Consider the following 17,416-nt stretch of genomic DNA (forward strand, 5'->3'; position numbering starts at 1 on the left):
GACCACATCTGGCATATATGGTTCTATTTTATACAGTACACTGTTGAAATTATAAACTATATATTCCAGCTATTCACTGATCAGCAACTTTTAAGTAAATGGATGTCAATCAGTGATGTAATTCACCTGCAAGTGTTTTTAACACACTGTTACAGCATCTGTGGAGAGATGTATTTGAATATCTTCTGTTCCACTTTTCCCAACCTGGAAGCTGAGGATGTTTTAATCCTGACAAGGACACAAACCTTACCACTTATCATAAACATTATTACATCCTCCATGCAGCAGTTCCAAAGCAAGAGCAATGACCACTGATTAAGGTCAGCCAGAAATCTGCCCTTTTCTACAGCTGTAGCAACTTATAATAAAAAAGTTTAGAGTCTTTGAAAAAATGGTAAATGGCCTGTATTTGTATAGCGCTTTACTAGTCCCTAAGGACCCCAAAGCACTTCACACATCCAGTCATCCACCCATTCACACACACATTCATACACTGGTGATGGCAAGCTACAAAAAGGTGGGTCCTGTATGATTTGTCTGAGACCATGTGTCATATGCAGAAATTACACTTTGGTGCTTTTCTGCACCTTCATTCTGCTCAGTTAAGCGCTTTAAAATTTGATAAAATATGGCAAGTTTGTGTTGTGCTGCAAGATAAACCCATTCTGTTCAAAGGTAATCCTTAGTTTTTATACATACAAGGCCCAACTAAAAGTAGAAATTAAAAAAGAAAACAACAAACGAGTTTGGGAGTTAGGAGGACGATTTGTAATCGGTTATAGAACTAACACTCGTGAAAGGGGTCGGTTTCATTTATATTGCAAGAACCTTTGTTTTCTCGCAGCTTCAGTGAGCATTTCAGATTCTAACACTGATTCAATCAACAGAAAAGTGGATTGAATTCAACTGTACACAATGGTTTTCAGTGGAAAAACATTTTATCATTCATCTGTGAGACTGAAGAAGTTACTTGGATGAGTGATAAAACAATTTTCCACGGAAAAAAAAGGCGAGAGGAACTAAACTTTTGGGCATATCCTTGCTTGTAATTCATCCATCAAGAGGTTTTTTAATATATATACTTTTTTCAGTTGGCGTTTCTCTTATTTTCAGCCTTAGCAGCAGTTCTCAGAAGAAAACCAGTGTAAACTTTCTGTCAATCAACAGAAAAAAAGATGATTGAGCCAGCTGCTATTCTTGGGAGTTGAAGACTAAAACTGAACTCATACAGTGAACTCATGTTAGAGTGGACATCATAAGATGATAAGATGATGATATGATATGTGTATAAAAAAGAAAAACACTTTTCATATAAATAACACAAACTATTTATATGAATAATTTACTCTTCTTAAATATAACTCATAAAACAAGTAAAATCACAAATGTGTACAAGTTACAGACCTCCTTCTTAGTAAATGTACACAACTCCTTCTGAGTGATTTTGTGTTTTAAAGGAGAAAGAGATTAGGAGGTAAAGTCGATGACACAGAGTCAGTCATCGCTGAGGCAATCTCTCCTGCGTAAGTCCAGGCGCTGATTTTCCTGTGTGGGTGTCTGATGCCACAAAGCTGACTCAGAGCCGTAACATCCTCCATGACTATGGTATGGAACAGATGTGGGTGTGTCCTCATCTCCCAGAGGAGTCCCAAGATGTTGTCAACACACAAAAATCATTTGAAAATGTAAACATCAACCAAAACATCAGCAGTGATTTAATAACTTTATCACCTCTGTCAAAATGATTTTCATTTACTGTATATATCACAGCATTTAGGGCGTTTATAAGCAGCAGTGGCGTGTCTAGAAAATTTTTGTTGGGGGGGCCAGGTAGGGGCACAGATTTGGAGAAGGGTGGCAGATGTAATTGGCAGATAATGTTTAAAAAAAATTCTACCAACCATTAACCATAATTCAATAACCCTGTAAACCTAATAACCGAATGCGCTTTTAACTCTTATTAGAATGAGATTTTAACCACTACGGTGCAAAGTTTTTAGATACTGCGTTGATAAAGTACAAGAGATACAATCAGTGCTTTGTCAGTGTTTACTCAGCAGTCAAGGACAGCAATATTTGCATAGTATTTTTACTGACATATAGTGCACATATGTTTTGGGCAAAAACATTTTTGAAAATTAAAATACGAACATTTGTAACAAACAATTGACAAATTAGCCAATGCCAATGCAAAACTTTATCTGCCTGTTAAAAAAAGAAGATAATCTTCTCACAAACTGGTGTTTGATTTTGAAACAGGAAAAAAGTGGGGAAACAACTGAAAAGACTAACATTTGAATGAAACCTGAAAGCAAGTAAATACTTTCTATGCTGCCTTATCGTAAACTTTGGTAATATTGATAAAGAACAACACTGGCTGATGATAAAATACAGTCAGCTGGCATGGTGACACTGCCAGTATTAACCTGCAGGGCTGGACTGGGACAAAAAAATTGGGCATTTTTACTACAGACCGACCCACCAGGTAGTAAAGCCATAAAGACTTTGACTGAAAACAAACCCTGTTGTGACAGTGATGTACAGTCTTGTTGGTATATGTATGATTTCTATACATTTTACGTCAGATAAAAACTTTGGTTGTAAGATTTAGATAATTATTTAATAAAAACTAGGTATTTTAAATGAGAATAAGAAAGAAAAGTATTTCTTTGTGCCCACCTTTCCCTGTTAATGCCCTACCTGGCCCCCTGGCAAAACTTTGCTAGACCCGCCCCTGCACAGTTACCAGCTGTCAGCTACATAAAAAAGGATCCTGGTGTTATTTGTCTCTCAGAAACAGTTCATAACTTCCCTTCAACTCATTCATGTCACCTAAAAGGTAAACCTGTTTCTCCATCACCTGTTCAGCTCTGATGGTTCAGTAAGGACATCTCCTGGTTTCATCTTCATGTTTCCCTCTCACCACATATCTAAACAGACATCATGACCAGCAGCTTTACAGCTGTGGCTCCAGCAAACATCAGCTGATACTAGAAATTAATATTAAATACATTCTAACAACAGCTGATCAAGCTTAAACGTGCTGCTGTTGTTTAGCGCAACATCTGCTGGTTTCCTCTTTCTGGCGCAAAGTGGGCGATAAACAAGAGAGAAAAGCCGATCAGCTGATCATTGATCAGTTTCATGATTGAAGTAGCAACAGGAGAGGGAGGGGGAGAGAATGAGAGAAGAGGCAGCTGTGCAGCATAAAGACAGAATAAATCCAGCTTTGTGTCTTTTTTCCATTCTAGCTAAAGTCCGGGACAAACTGCGTCTCTTCTCAGCTCAATACGAAACGCGTAATATTTTCTCTGAATGAGGGACCATTCCATTTTTTTAAGGAGCCGTTGGCAACTCTACTAACCTTATGAATAAAATAAAGTTCACTATCAGTAACATCATAGCACCCACCCAGCTGTATAAAAACTCCGTCAAACTGGCTAGAACGCAGTATGAGTTATTGCAACTGACAGTAAAAAGTCAGCAACATGAAAATAAACTCCACCTAAACTTAGTTCATATCTGACCCAGATAGACTGCAGGTCATAACTTCTTACCTGAAGTTCAGTTCACCTGACACTCGGACTGGTGGCTGCTTCGGGGCTCTCCTCCTGCCTCCCCTTCCCTCATCCACCTGTTGCCTCTGTGGAAGCCCCGTCATAGTCACCACCAAACAACGGAGTTATTTCTACACATCGACCTGCATCTGGCCAATCCACCACCTCTCATTGTTCATGCCATTACAAAAAAAAATAAAAAATAAGTCACTGGGGATATGCCCGGTATGCCCGATGGCCAGTCCAGCTATGTTAACCTGCAACCAAATCTGCAGCTCCATACAGCAATGTTACGACTTAGATTATATCTTATAACTCATAACTCTTATGTTAGCTGCCCTCAGTAGCATACTGTCTGAAATATTCCACAGCTGCAATAATTCTTTAAGTGTTATTTTTTTCCTTGGTATTCTAATTTCACCGAAGTTTACTAAACTCAACAAACTTGATATTACTTACCGGGACATTTATTCTGTCCTCATTTTCTTTCACCGAAAAATTGTTTCCTGCAGTGCCATCTTTCGCGCTTGGCTCTCCTACCTTTGCTAACGTGATGCGCATAGCGCAGAAGCGATGCTGCATTCACTTACACTCGGATATCTGAGCGTCACCGTGAAAACATAATCGGACATTTGATATTTGATTGAATTTTATTGTTTTGCCTTTGGGGTGGCACCTGGGGTGGCCAGTCTGGTTTGGGGGGTGGCCTGTGCCCCCCCAGGCCACCCCGCTGGACACGCCATTGCTCCTTACATTGCACTGGATGGCTAATTTGCATGGCTAATTTGCATTGCTTCACGATTTCGGAATATGACAGCTAATCCCAAAGCTAATTCATTTGCTAATATATTAGCTAATCTGCGAGCTAACAGGAAAGAATAGAATAGAATAGAATAGAATAGAATTCAACTTTATTGAAAGGTTAATGGAGTGAGGAAATATGGATTTTCAAGGAGTTAAATGGTCATTTTAAATGTCAGAAATATTTTTTGAAATTAGGTTCTTTTTATCCAATAGTATCTCATTCTTTTTTTATGATTTGAAGTATTGATTAATGGTTATTAACCCAATTTATAATACTGATTCATAAAAAGTTTTTTTTATTATTAAATTATTACATAATAAATTCCTTTAGTAATTTTTAAATAAATAAAATATATTTTTTAATTATTAAATGAATTCACAAATGCATATTTTGTTGTACAATTACTATATATAAATATATAAATTGCACAGATTTCTTTATTTCGATGTCTCTTCTGGTTCCTTATATCTACATACCGGCTCAGTAGTTTTGCTCCACATGTGAGGAGACTTCCTTATTCATAAGTCACTCTGATGAAGTGTCAAAAAGAGGTCACTCAGTGGGGGTGTCTTGCAGGATATAATGACTCAGCATCTATGTGACAAACCAATGACCTGCAAAGATCTCCTTTGCACAATTAGACACTGCACAGTTAGAGTGGTTCTACTTACATCCTTTACACAAATAAAGTGTCCCATAAAGACATGATTGTAACAGTGACTGTTACAGCCAGCATCAATGATGCCAGAAATCTGAGACTGGAGAAGCTAAATTAAATTGCATCATCCCTAATTTCATCATATATCTTTATCTATCATACTTACCCCCCAACATCCTCTTACAGACGAGGTTTTACCATCCAGACGAGGTTTTACCATCCAAGGGGAAAAAAAAAACACCTGTGTGCATGTGCAGGACCTGATAGTGAATTATCTACCTTGCATGGTATTCCATATGGTAAAAACAGGAGTTTTTAATGATAAAGAGAATTAAAAGTCTAACAAGACTAGCACAAGCAAGAAGCAACAATCTTCGTCTTACAAGATTATAGTCACCTAAAAAGATGCACCTGTTTGCTTTTCACAGATAATCTGTTTTACTCTTTTTCTATATGTGAAAGAGCAAGCATGTGGTTTCTGGCCTATGGGATAGCTAATCAGTCTGATTATATGATGACGGAGGTAATGCCAACCAAGTATCCAGTCTAAGAAATAATACCGTGATATAAAGGTGTTATTACACTACATGCATGGAAAGGTCTGTGTTGATCTTTACTGGCAGATAAACAGCACTCCTCAGATCTTTGAGGACAGTAATGTGCATGTTTACAAGAACACAACTGTTAACTGATGAGTCGAGATTACTATTAATAAAAAATGTCAAAAGGTCAGGTGGTCAAGTTTATTTAAAATTTATTTAAGATTTTCTACTCAATATTAAAACAATTGTTAGCAACAAACCACAAATTTTTTTCCACAATATTTTAGAGATGTTGTTAAACGTTCCTCTAGCAACCTTTCATTTGATGTACAGCTCACAAAGGTTGTTGACTGGTTTTCTTGTTTCTTGCCTCTTTATTGAAAATGCCTTATACTCAAATAGCACTTTTATTTCCTCTTTGCATTTTTGTTCTTTTTTTCCATCTTAATCTTTTCCCTTTACTGTACTGTTCTCAGATATGCGTTTCTCTTTCCACAGTTGTCTGAGACCTCATCATTATGGGATCACTGTTGCTGCTGCTGTTTTGGAAAAACTGTTTTACTTGCCTCTAACTTCCAGTTACTGGTTTGTTCTGTGAAAAGAGGGCTGCACACAGTTGTATCAAATCCTCAAAGGCTGAGGCTGCAGACACTGTTAACTAGTTTGGATTAGAGGTGTTCCATCTCTTTGAACAGATATCTGCATATTAATGTGTTTTTGGCATTTGTTAACATGACAGCACATTAGCTCAGTGGTTAACTTTCAAACCTCACATGCCCCATCTGTGTTTGAATCCAGGGCTTTCTGTGGAGTTTGACGTTTTACCTGTACTTGTGCAGCTCTAGTTTTCAAAACAATGCCCATGTAAGCGCACGCCATAGACTGTATATAAAAGATGACCACCGCAACATCTTCCATTGGTTCGTGAACTTTACATTTTAAACCTTTGGTTTTTGCTTTTCTGTCTGCACGTCTGTATCTTTAAACCTCGACAAGCCCGTGGATAGAAAAGAGGATGCAGTGATAAGTTCACAGTTTCCTATAGTGCTTAAACTGCTCTAACAAATCTCACATTCAGAGATGTTTGGTTCAGAGTATACATTTCAGTTGCTAAGTGATTTTGTGCCAAGAGAATTTAAGAAATATGAACAGGTGGATTAGCGTATTCGGTAAAATGGAAAGTGTTTTTTTTTTTCATATCAACACCATCTGTCCCACTGGTTACATTTTTCATGTCTGAGAAGTATGTGACATTTCAAAACCTTAATCTTAAAAGTCTGGATGCTGTGAGTCATGGTTCCTGAGATCCAGTTACATTAAAAAAAGAGATGCAGCAGTGGGGAAAGAAGAATGGATACAGAAACAAATTAAAAAAAAGGAAAACTGAGAGTAAAGCTTAACAAAACTAATAGGTTACTGAATTTTTTCTAAGAAATAACTTTTTTTTAGTGTTCAGTTTGTTTTTGAACTTTGCAGTTGGATTACTTTCAGAAAGTGAGCTATTATTATTAATGAAACCAAAAGCTTTCTTATCTTATTGGTGCATGGCCCAGAAAGCTTAAACCTCTATTAATCTTGAATGCACTATCTCCTTTTTCTCCTTCGTCTGTCATCACAGTACCCGCACAATGCTGTAACCTCAACAGTTTTTGGTAAACCTTGAATCCTGCTGTGACATAGTCCATTCTCCGTGACATTTTTTTTGCTCTTGTAAAATTGAGGATGAGTTCCAGCGACCAGGTTTGGGTTCAAATAACATTCTTTAGACCAGTGCAACTTTAAATGTACTTTTTCAAATTATGTTGTTAATGTGGTAAGTCATGTGTCATAATTTAATAACAATCTAGTTCCAAAATGTTTACTGGGATGTATGTAGTGGTAGCTTTATTGTAACGTATTTAAGACAGCTATAACTTTGAAAATGAATAGTAGTGTGCATATAAATAAAGACAATAATTTTTAAAAAAAAATAGCAATATATGACCAAAATGCTAAAAGCCATTGAAGTGGCTTTACCCACCAGTTATCTGCACCCCATCACCAGTCAGGCCCACTCGTATCCTTATACAACCTTAAACTTTTCAGTGTCTCAGATACACGTAAATGCTTTTGGGATTTTGGGGAAACAGTGCAAAAAAAAAAGTTTGATGCTTTCAAAGGAAGGTGGAAGGATAACAATGCAATTTCACACCTTTATTGCTTTTCACTTTGCTTTTGTGTGAGATTACCGGTCACATGAAACACCCAAGAAATGAATTAAAAGACTGATTGCACGAGAATTGCACCAGACACGAGGCTTGAAATTCTTGTGCGTGGCTTGCCTTGTGTCGAAAAAAAAAGAACATGCATCAGGCATGCTTGGTGCAGAATGCATTAGCAATGTCTACTCTTTAGGGTCACAAGGGCTATAGATTTAGCGGGCCGCCACCACAATCAGGAGTGCACATCTGCACTGAGCTCTTTGTATTTTCATACACGTCAACTCCTATGAAAAGGAGAGAAAAATACCCTCCAGTTAGGTGTAAATATATTACAACAACTCCTGCTGAGACAAGCATCAACAGAAAAATGTTATCATGTTTGTTCATCACATTCATAAGATGTAATTCTAAGCTATGCCTGACCTTTTCTTTACTGTTTTCTGCTACTGAGCAGGGGTTTTTTTTGTGGTTATTTTTTCATTTTTCAACTTTTATGTGCCTCACTGAGAACAACCTGTAGTGCTAGCATGCCTGTAATTTACACACCAGCAATTACACTCTGCTCTGTTGCCAGTGTCCAGCAGTATAGTGTTTTCAGTAGTTATTGTCAGGGAGGACATTCATCGTTAGAATTTTTGGTTTATTATATCAGCTTAACTGTCAAAACAGATATTTAGCTTTCACTCAGAGAACTCAAAAATAGTATGAAATGCTATTTCCATTACAATATAAAATACAGTAGACGACGTCACGTACAGTGGACTTTTAATATGTGGATTTTCTTCTTCCTGCTCCTTTTCACACATGGTTGTAGTGCTTTATTGATAGAAAGTGTGGTTGGTTTGTTTGATCTGTTGTACCAAGTGTGAAATAAATAAATAAATAAATAAATAAATAAATAAATAAATAAATAAATAAATAAATGAATAAATAAATAAATAAATGAAATGAAATATACAGGCATAAAAAAGTGAATGTGAGCTACTTGATGAAATAGTTTGATAGGGTACATTGAATTGCTGCGTGATAAATGAGCATTAAACACCCCTGGATCCGGATTCAGTTTGATCTACTAATAACAACTAAAGTGACAGCCCCTGATTAGCCGTATTCACGATCTTTACGCTTGATCCGCAGCAATAATTCAATAAAAAAAATCGATTTTAAGATCAGCCTGTAAGCTACACACTCATATACACACGGTTAGTTTGCTTTAAAGACATCACTTCGTGTGTCTAAACCATCCTTGACCGCTTCTGCGCGTCGATTAATCAAGCGCATCTGTTTCACGAGGTTTAGCTCCAAAGTTGCGTGTGCCATAAATGTCCGTGGATGGATGCTTGTGTAGGCAGAGGCGCTGTCCACGGTACTGCATTCAGCCCCTCCCCGGTAGACATCACGAAGAGACACGTGATACTCTCTGTCTGTGGCTCCTGACAGTCGCTGGATAAGCTCAACAGGGAAACCAGATTGCACCTTCTCTTCCACAAAGATAACTGGATTTTCGCCCCGCGCTTCTTCCCACTAACCACATCGTGGGTTAGATTTTTTTTTTTTTTTGTAGTTCTGTTGTGTTTTTATTAGCAGAAAATACATTTGGAGGACTGAATATTTAAGGTAATTTTTAAACCTGTGAGATTTTTTTTAGGAGTTAGAGTGAAAGTGGACCCGTCTTTCTCGCTCTCTCTCCTAACCCCCCCCCCCTCTCTCTCTCTCTCTCTCTGTCTCTCTGGCTGATGCTGCGATTCACTTGAAAGCAGATCTTGATGTGGAGGTTTCGCTAAAGAGGATTTGGAGCATTGGATTTCAAAGAGACAAAATATGGACAGTGCTGGTTTAAAGGAGCTCAGTCCGCGGCGCCTTGCATGAAATCGCGTTTCTTCTCTTGTGACAACTATTAAGGGTCCCGTAGAAGTAAAGGTGCACGCGCAAAGGTAATAATGGCGCCTCATATTGTTTACCGAAGAATTGTTGTAGTTGTGAGCGACTCGATAAAAATGCCGCATGGACATAAAATAACACACTTATTATAGTGAGCCCGTTGCAGCTGCCGTGCATGGCAAATGTCAGGATATGGGGCATGTTATTGATGAGATGATGACGGCGAAAAGGCAAAATATATCAGTTCAGACGAGGATTATGCTATCTAATAGTTTAAGCATGATCATTAACACGCCGTACTGATCTTCATCACAGTTTCAGTCTATTGATAAGATGCTCCAGTCTGTGGAAAGTGCAGGCAAGTAAATCAGATCTACAGCGGTGCAGCGGTTAGAGTGCAGTGGTTAGAGTGTCTTTCCCCCCTTCATCTTCTTTACTTGAAATGCAAACTAATTGCGGACCTTTAGAATCGACTAACTATTTTTGTTTTCGTTTTATTGCATTATTCTGCTCCTTTTGGTATTTGAAGGAAAAGCGGGATCTGGCTCAAACTCCGTGTGAAAAATAGGGACAAAGCACATAGTATGAAGAGCATTTTCTGGGTTCTGACTGAGACCCAGTGGAAGCCCGGCTGGTATGACTTACACAGACCGACCATTGTGCATCAAATGACGCACTTTTTCCTCTTGTTAGGGCTTCAAATTAGAACTGGACAGGGGAGCCTATGTCGGAATGCTGCTGATAAAACGATTGCAGAAGTTTTAACGCTTACAAGCAAAAGTAATACTCTCATTAAGAGAAAGAAAAAACGACGTAAGGCAGCTATTTTCTTATTTGCGTGACCGAGATTTTCTTTATAATTTGTTTTATTAATGCCGACCGCTGGGCGTGATTTCTTTCTATCTTTTTTTCTTTAGATCACAAATTATAATTTACTCGTATTTCTTTTTCTCTTTAGATTGCGTGACTATTTCATTATGAAAGGACTGCATTTTAACGAGAATATTACAGATATTGTTTTCCTACTTGGTCATTAAGATCAAATAATGTGTCTATTCTCTGATATTGTCAAGAGCTGCCGTTTGCTTCCTGGAAAGCCCTAGTGATCTTAATCTAATGACATAGCTTGTGTTTGTTGTAACAAAGGCCTCACTGGATATAAGTCCCTGACTAGCTGTGCTTTTTGCCTTATCACAGCATTAATACTGGTTTTTGATTAAGGCTTTGACCAAAGTGGATTTGGACATGGATACGGTGAAATACTGATGCTACATTAAATTTGCTTTTCTTTTGCAGAGAGCTTTGAGTCTGGGGACTGCCTTGACAGACAGACTGCTTCTTTTGCTGAGCTTATCAGCCAACGTGGCTCCATATGGCATTTTTTTCTCTTTGCTACAGAGAATGCAGGGTGAAAAGCCCTGAGCAAGGCTTCCAGTTACCCGCCAAAGAATGTTGGCATGAACATGAAGATTAAAGCTGCCATTTCAACTCAAGTGAAACCGTGCACACACTAACTGGCACCAGAAGGGACTGTTCCGTAATTACATAAATCAGACCGAGTGTGCCCAGTGGATATTTGAATCTCTGTCCCTTTGCTCTAAATAACCATGGCAGAGAGGACCTTTAAACAGTTCAAACTATTTTGGCGAAAACAGTGAGAGGTTTGGCCAGTGGCCTGGACTGTATGAGGTAATGGTGTTTGCTCCAGGATACAAGTGTTGGCCAAGCTTGTTGATATGCAAACATATTAGAGTTGTAGCATTTAATCTTTTGTCTTACAATGCATCAGTTTACACTTGTATGTCCATGTAGACAGTCAGTTACATGCCAGTCTACTATCTCACAGTCAACCCAGCTTATTTTTTTCCCCTTAAGCTAAAGTCCTTATAAGTACATTGAATTCTGTAAGTCCTAACTTCAGCCCACATAATTTGAAATCAAACAATGATTTCACCAAAGCCACATGTTGCCCATATTATATGGGTTGGGCTGCTCATTTGTTGCTTTGTAGAAATAGGCACTTGTCTAGAATTTACAGGTGCTGAGGGTCAGTGGGCTAGATTTCCAGTGTGGAATGCATGTTGCGAAAGTGAAATGAGCTTCAACATGAAAACAAGGAGTTCCCATGGGCTGCTAGTTTACTTTGATGATGAGGGATTTTGTGACTTTCTAGAGCTCCTCATACTGAATGGTAAACTCAGCCTTCGATTCTCCATCTTCTGTGCGGAGCCTGCGACTGTTATATCTGACACAGCGGTCAATGACAGCCAATGGCACACAGTCACTATAAGGAGAAACTTTAAGAACACTACCCTAATGGTGGACAATGAGATAAAGTGGGTGGAGGTGAAGTCTAAAAGACGGGATATGACTGTTTTCAGCCATTTGTTTGTTGGTGGAATACCACCGGAATTACGATCTGTTGCACTACGTCTGACATCGGCTGCGGTCAAGGATCAGCTGCCTTTTACTGGATGGATAACAGACATAAAGGTCAACAACACGGAGTCTGTAATGATTAACAGTGAGGGTGTCTTAAATGACCTCTGTGGTACAGCCAACATGTGTCTAAATGGAGGAGTCTGCAGTTTAATTAACAACGAGCCAACGTGCGACTGTTCTCGGACAGGCTTCCAAGGAAAGGACTGCAGTGAAGGTAAGGCTTTGATTTAATCTGAATCATACATTCAGTACAAAGTGTCCAGTGTAGCCTTTACAGTCAACAGGAAGTTATTCATAATTTGGCTGTTTCAATTACTATCCTCCATAAAATTACGCATTCCCTTCCTCTATTTGGCTAAAGCCATATGTTTTCCTTAGTCGTATGATGTGTGCCATTGATCTGCAATACAGCTGTTTGGAAAGACTGAATCTCCTGCTAGGCCTCATTAGCAAAACATTCTGGTGTTCTTCATCCCCAAAGGTGTCTGCCATTCTTATCAAATAGGTCTTTAGGGATTGGTTGACCTATGAAAGATCGCCAATGACATACTTTTCAAATGGAAGAGCAGGGGTAATCATCTATGTGCCTGACTGAGTAAACAGGAATGACATCCTTGAATGCATACAGTATAAATCTTTCCAGTGATGAGAGTATATTCGATCTAGTATCTAATCATTGTATCCATATGATTTTTTTGAGAAAACACAAAATAAAATTGCAAATGTAAAATAACTGAATTATGACCTTTAGCAGAACCATGTGCAAAATGTATTTATTAATACTAACTGCTAAAAAGTCAGCAGGATAATGAAGGTGAATAAAAAGGTTTTGAGAACGTGCAAACTGATAGACAAAGAGAACACAGGGTTCTTTGAGGTAGCGAGAATACTATCACTCTGTCTAGTCTGTAAGGAAAACGTATGAGTGTTCAGAGTATTTAGTGCAATGCTACCCTCACGTTGGCAGCTTATTGTGATGCTGAGGGGGAGGATGCTTGCTGGTCAGTCAATGGGGGAGGGATTTTAACTGTTTTTAATGTTATTCGTCATGCTCAGTTAAATACAGATGAATCTGAACCTATTTTAACCTATTTTAAATACGGTAATGACACTCACGTCTAATTTACAGTAGATTTCATGAGATCATGTATCTTTATTCAGGCACATAAATCTTTTATTAACAATGAGCTTATTAAGGCACTACTGGAAAACTTACTACTGCCACATAAGATATTCTCATCAAATTGCAAACATAACATCTTCATATAGCACCATGCTTTGTGAACAATGTTTTATTTTTCCCTTTAATCGGGTCTTGTAGATGTTGTAGATGGTGTTAATTAAACAAGAAGTAGTATAGCCTTTCACTAACCACATGCACCGACACATTGAATAATTGCTGTAGTTCACTAACAGGCATTTAAGTGTAAATGTTATTTAGTCTACTTTAAATCCATGACAAGTAGTGTTGGCTGTGTTGCTGTGCTGCAGAAAGAAAATACAAGTAGATCCACAATTAGAATGCGACAGTGAATATCTTGAAATATGTCATTATTGTTCCATTTTCTGCTTCTTTCAGAGCAGACTACAGTCTATAATCAAAATTCTTTGATTGTAACAGTGTCATTATGTATTGCTGTAATTTTAATTAATTTTTTTTTTTTTTTTGCAGTATTGTAAATTACATTTCAGTACATAGATAGATTTTTTTTTTTTTAATTTAAAAATGAATCCAAAAGAAGTATCTATTCAGGGAATCTCTCATTTGGGTTTATTAATGTGTCTTTGACCATTTTTCTTACTACTGCGCCAAAAAGAGCTGTGAATTCAAAATAGCTTTATTATTTCAGTTTCCCTAAGCTGACGAAAAGCTAGCGATTGTGTGCAGCCATATTTTTTTCTCATTTCATGCTGGATGCAGCCTGACAAAAGGCCCGTCTTGGGGAAAGCTGGGATTCTTTTATACAAAATGCATGGGCACTGATTAAATCTTAAAGTTATTATCTTATCACAGGATACAACTCTTTAACAAAAAAAGTAATACATTAGCAAATTAGAAATTACGTTCATAAATTTAGTTTAGCCTTGATACTATCTCTGAAGTTCAAATTTATTGGTATTTATTGGAAGAGTTGATTTATAAAACTCCCAACACACAACATTTGTAAGGCTAATGTATAATTTGCCAGATTTTTGGAATTTTGGGACTTGGAAGTTCTATACATGGAGACTTCAAATGCAGTATTTTAGAATCCCTGCAAAACAAATCATTAAATATCTTTAAAAACAAAAACAATGGTTTATATAAATTAAAAATGATGATGAACCCACTTCATTCTACCTTAAGAATTCATTTGTAATCTAACATTCCTTGATCTATGTGGTTAATTTACAGATTCATATTCCAGTGTTTAGGGATTAAAAAATTACTTTAAAACTGTGTTTGATAATTTTATACAATACATCTATATTTTCTTTGTGTGTGTGTGTGTGTGTGTGTGTGTGTGTGTGTGAGTGTGTGAGTGTGTGTGTGTGTGTGTAAGTGTCTCATTAGTCGAGAATTCGGGGGAAGAGATTTTAATATGCACAGCAGGGTGGCTACTGGTGTTAATAGTTTTATACACATACAATAGCTACTTGTTTGTGTTGTTTATTTTTATATGAGCTGCATGAGCGATGAGCAGCCATTATCGAAAGATGTTTGTGTATTAAGTATATCGCAGCAGTAGCAATCAGAGTGATTATAGTGACAAGTTGAAAGCTTCCTAATAATGAAAAATCCTTTAAAAATATGTTGTACATGCAGCCATACAGGGGCTTTGATGGGGTGAACATAGTCTAGTAAGTGTGTCTGTATCTTAGGGGGAAAATATCTAAAGGAAAAATAAAAGCTGAAAGCAAAAACTCTTTGATTTGATAGATGGCTACTAATTTTCTAATTTTAATTGCAGAGCAGGGATAATAACAAATAACTTATTAAATTCACGAGTTGTCCTGAATGGAGAATTTGCTATTCCCTTCAATGTAATCCCTTTGAGCAGCTAATTCTGACCACTTGCTTGTACATCTCCGAGTCATGCTTGACCTCGCTCACTGTGTCAAAGTTGCAACACTGAAAAGTACATTTAATTTTAGGGAGAAAGAAGCAGATGTTTGAGCCAAAAGTTCTCCCTGAGATGTGTCAGCGTGCTGCAGCATAATCTAGGCAGTTATAGGCAGTCCTACCTTGGGTAGCAAATTTACAGCAAACAAAGAAACTGACAATTGTCTTTCAGTGGTCCTGACTTGATTCTCCTTTTGAGGACTTGGTGACTGAAGTCTTTTCCTTTGAAGACTGTCTTTATTTTATTCTGGACAATAACTTGTCAGCAGTGATGTTGGATACTGTTTGTTTGATATTTGCTCTCATTCATAGTTTGAGGTTCATGGTGAAATTGCAAATATACACTAACAAGCCCTTCCAGCAAGTGCTCTAAGCCAGAGCACTGGAAGCAGTGCATCATTGCACAAGGAGACAACCTTGAAGGGGATGGCAGAATATCACATTTGCTTTTTATAGGCAATGTCTCAAAACTTTATAACCCACAGTGTATATTCGTGCTGCAAGTTACTGAACTGAAGCCCTGAAGCTACAAGCACACACCGTTTATTACAAAGTATAGTTTATAATTTTATGATTATAACAATGACTTTAAAAGGGTTTTTTCAAGAGCAGATGCACAACATCATCAGGTAAATATATTGTCTATAGTGAATCCATTGATCTGGTACTATATAGTGGTGGCAACATCGAGGGTTACATGGAAGCCAGATACCAAGCCAGCCAGCCCATGGTTACTCCACCAATCTTACCTTAATGACACGATTAGATCTCAGTCACACAGGGCTTGAGAGCAGTTGATGTGAGTTAATAAGTGGTTTTTGGAGGTTGCTAGCTGTTTCTGGATGAAATTGGTTGCAAAGAGAGTGCTACACCAAAAACCTCCTTGCGGTTGCTGTGATCACCCATTATTTGGATGTAAGATGCCGACTTATCTGCAAATACTCTGCATTTACTCCTTGAACAGTAGTAAAACTTGAGACAGTGTGAGGCAAACGAATCCATTGTCCTCTGTGCAAGCTGCTAGTGACTACAGAAGCCTGCTACTAGCCAAAGCAGTCACAGGGAGGTTTTTGTCGAGGCAGTTAATGCTCGTGACTATCAACAGCCTTCAGTGAACACTTGCCAAAAGTCAGTGGAATACACATTTTCCCTAGCAACAGGTGGTTACCATGTGGTCTAGTTCTGCATAAATATGGTTTTAACAATCATTTCTTAGTGATTGTCAGTAACCACCTGCATCCAGTCAGGGAATACACATTTTTGCCTTGTGACCAGTGGTTGCCAGATGGTCGCCAATTGGTTTTTAAGTCTCTGTGAATGGGGTTTTGCATAAATATATATAGAATGCTTTAATATACCTACTCATAAGCATTTAATGATTTTAATTAGTGCTAGATTTATTAAATCTGTGAAATTTGAAGGACTCTGGGGTTTTGCAGGTCTATAAACAACAAATAATTTCATAAAACAAACAATACTTATTTGGACTTCTTACAAAGCACATTTAAGCAATAAATATTTAAATAGTGAAAACACATCATTATAATAATAATTTAGGTAGTATTGATGGAAATAGATGCAAGGTCCACATTTTATCTAACGCCGCCTTGTCCCTATGCAGACTTTGTCACAGGTACATCCTTTCATAGAGAAAACCTCTGAAAACCCTCAAGGCAAACCTCTACCATCACCATGACCGGCTGTCAAGCACTCCAGAATGGGATTGGAACACCTGGATTTCTCCTGATGCCTTTAATGGCTAATCTGCATTTAACTAACACAATTTCTAGTTATGCTGGCAAAAATTTACCACACACTTTATAATGACTCATTCTGCAGATCTAGCCTCGGTATTCATTTAGAGTTATGTTTCTGGCTAACCATCAAATAGAAGAAATTGTTCTGTTTTATGTTCACTGGTTACTTTGTTTTCTGTTTGCTGCTGAGCAAGTACTGGGTTCAGCATAGCTTTTATACCAGTTCCCTGCAGCTGTTGAGAGCCAAAGTGAGTAAAACTGACTTAAAACATTCAAGTTGTGGTCTGCGGACCTTATGGGCTTGGCTAGTAACTATATGTGAGGTCATCATTTTAAATTATTTTTTTTAATTTATGCATTATTGTTTCATTTTAAATATCAAAATTTGATTAGGCCAGCTATAATACTATATAAATAATGACAGATTATTCAGTCTCAAGAAGCTCCAAAGTAAAATAACTGACTTCTAC

General features: G+C 37.6%; 1 protein-coding gene and 1 long non-coding RNA gene across 14 annotated transcripts in view; one reads left to right on the forward strand and one right to left on the reverse strand.

The window, feature by feature from the left end:
• Positions 1-2,208: 2,208 nt before the first annotated feature.
• On the reverse strand, positions 2,209-4,299 carry LOC146695653 (uncharacterized). The gene is made up of 2 exons (XR_014923608.1): positions 4,017-4,299; positions 2,209-3,643 (listed from the first exon to the last, which is right to left on the reverse strand). It is a non-coding gene; the product is annotated as an uncharacterized LOC146695653 (long non-coding RNA).
• A 4,906-nt stretch (positions 4,300-9,205) lies between these two features.
• Positions 9,206-17,416, forward strand: part of LOC146695654 (neurexin-1a) — a 271,900-nt gene continuing 263,689 nt past the window's right edge. For 12 of the 13 annotated variants that reach the window (XM_085477987.1, XM_085477991.1, XM_085477998.1 and 9 more), the window contains exons 1-2: positions 9,508-9,697; positions 10,941-12,300. In XM_085477987.1, coding sequence (XP_085334113.1) covers positions 11,589-12,300 — 712 coding nt within the window. In that variant the 5' untranslated portion in view covers positions 9,508-9,697; positions 10,941-11,588. Of the gene's footprint in view, positions 9,381-9,507; positions 9,698-10,940; positions 12,301-17,416 lie in introns of those variants that run through there. The other variant, XM_085477988.1, reaches the window with a different exon arrangement.

The sequence above is a fragment of the Copadichromis virginalis genome, linkage group LG13 (assembly GCF_057382275.1).
Source record: "Copadichromis virginalis isolate Kocher_CV1m ecotype Utaka linkage group LG13, C_Virginalis_male_GT1.1, whole genome shotgun sequence".
NCBI lineage: Eukaryota > Metazoa > Chordata > Actinopteri > Cichliformes > Cichlidae > Copadichromis > Copadichromis virginalis.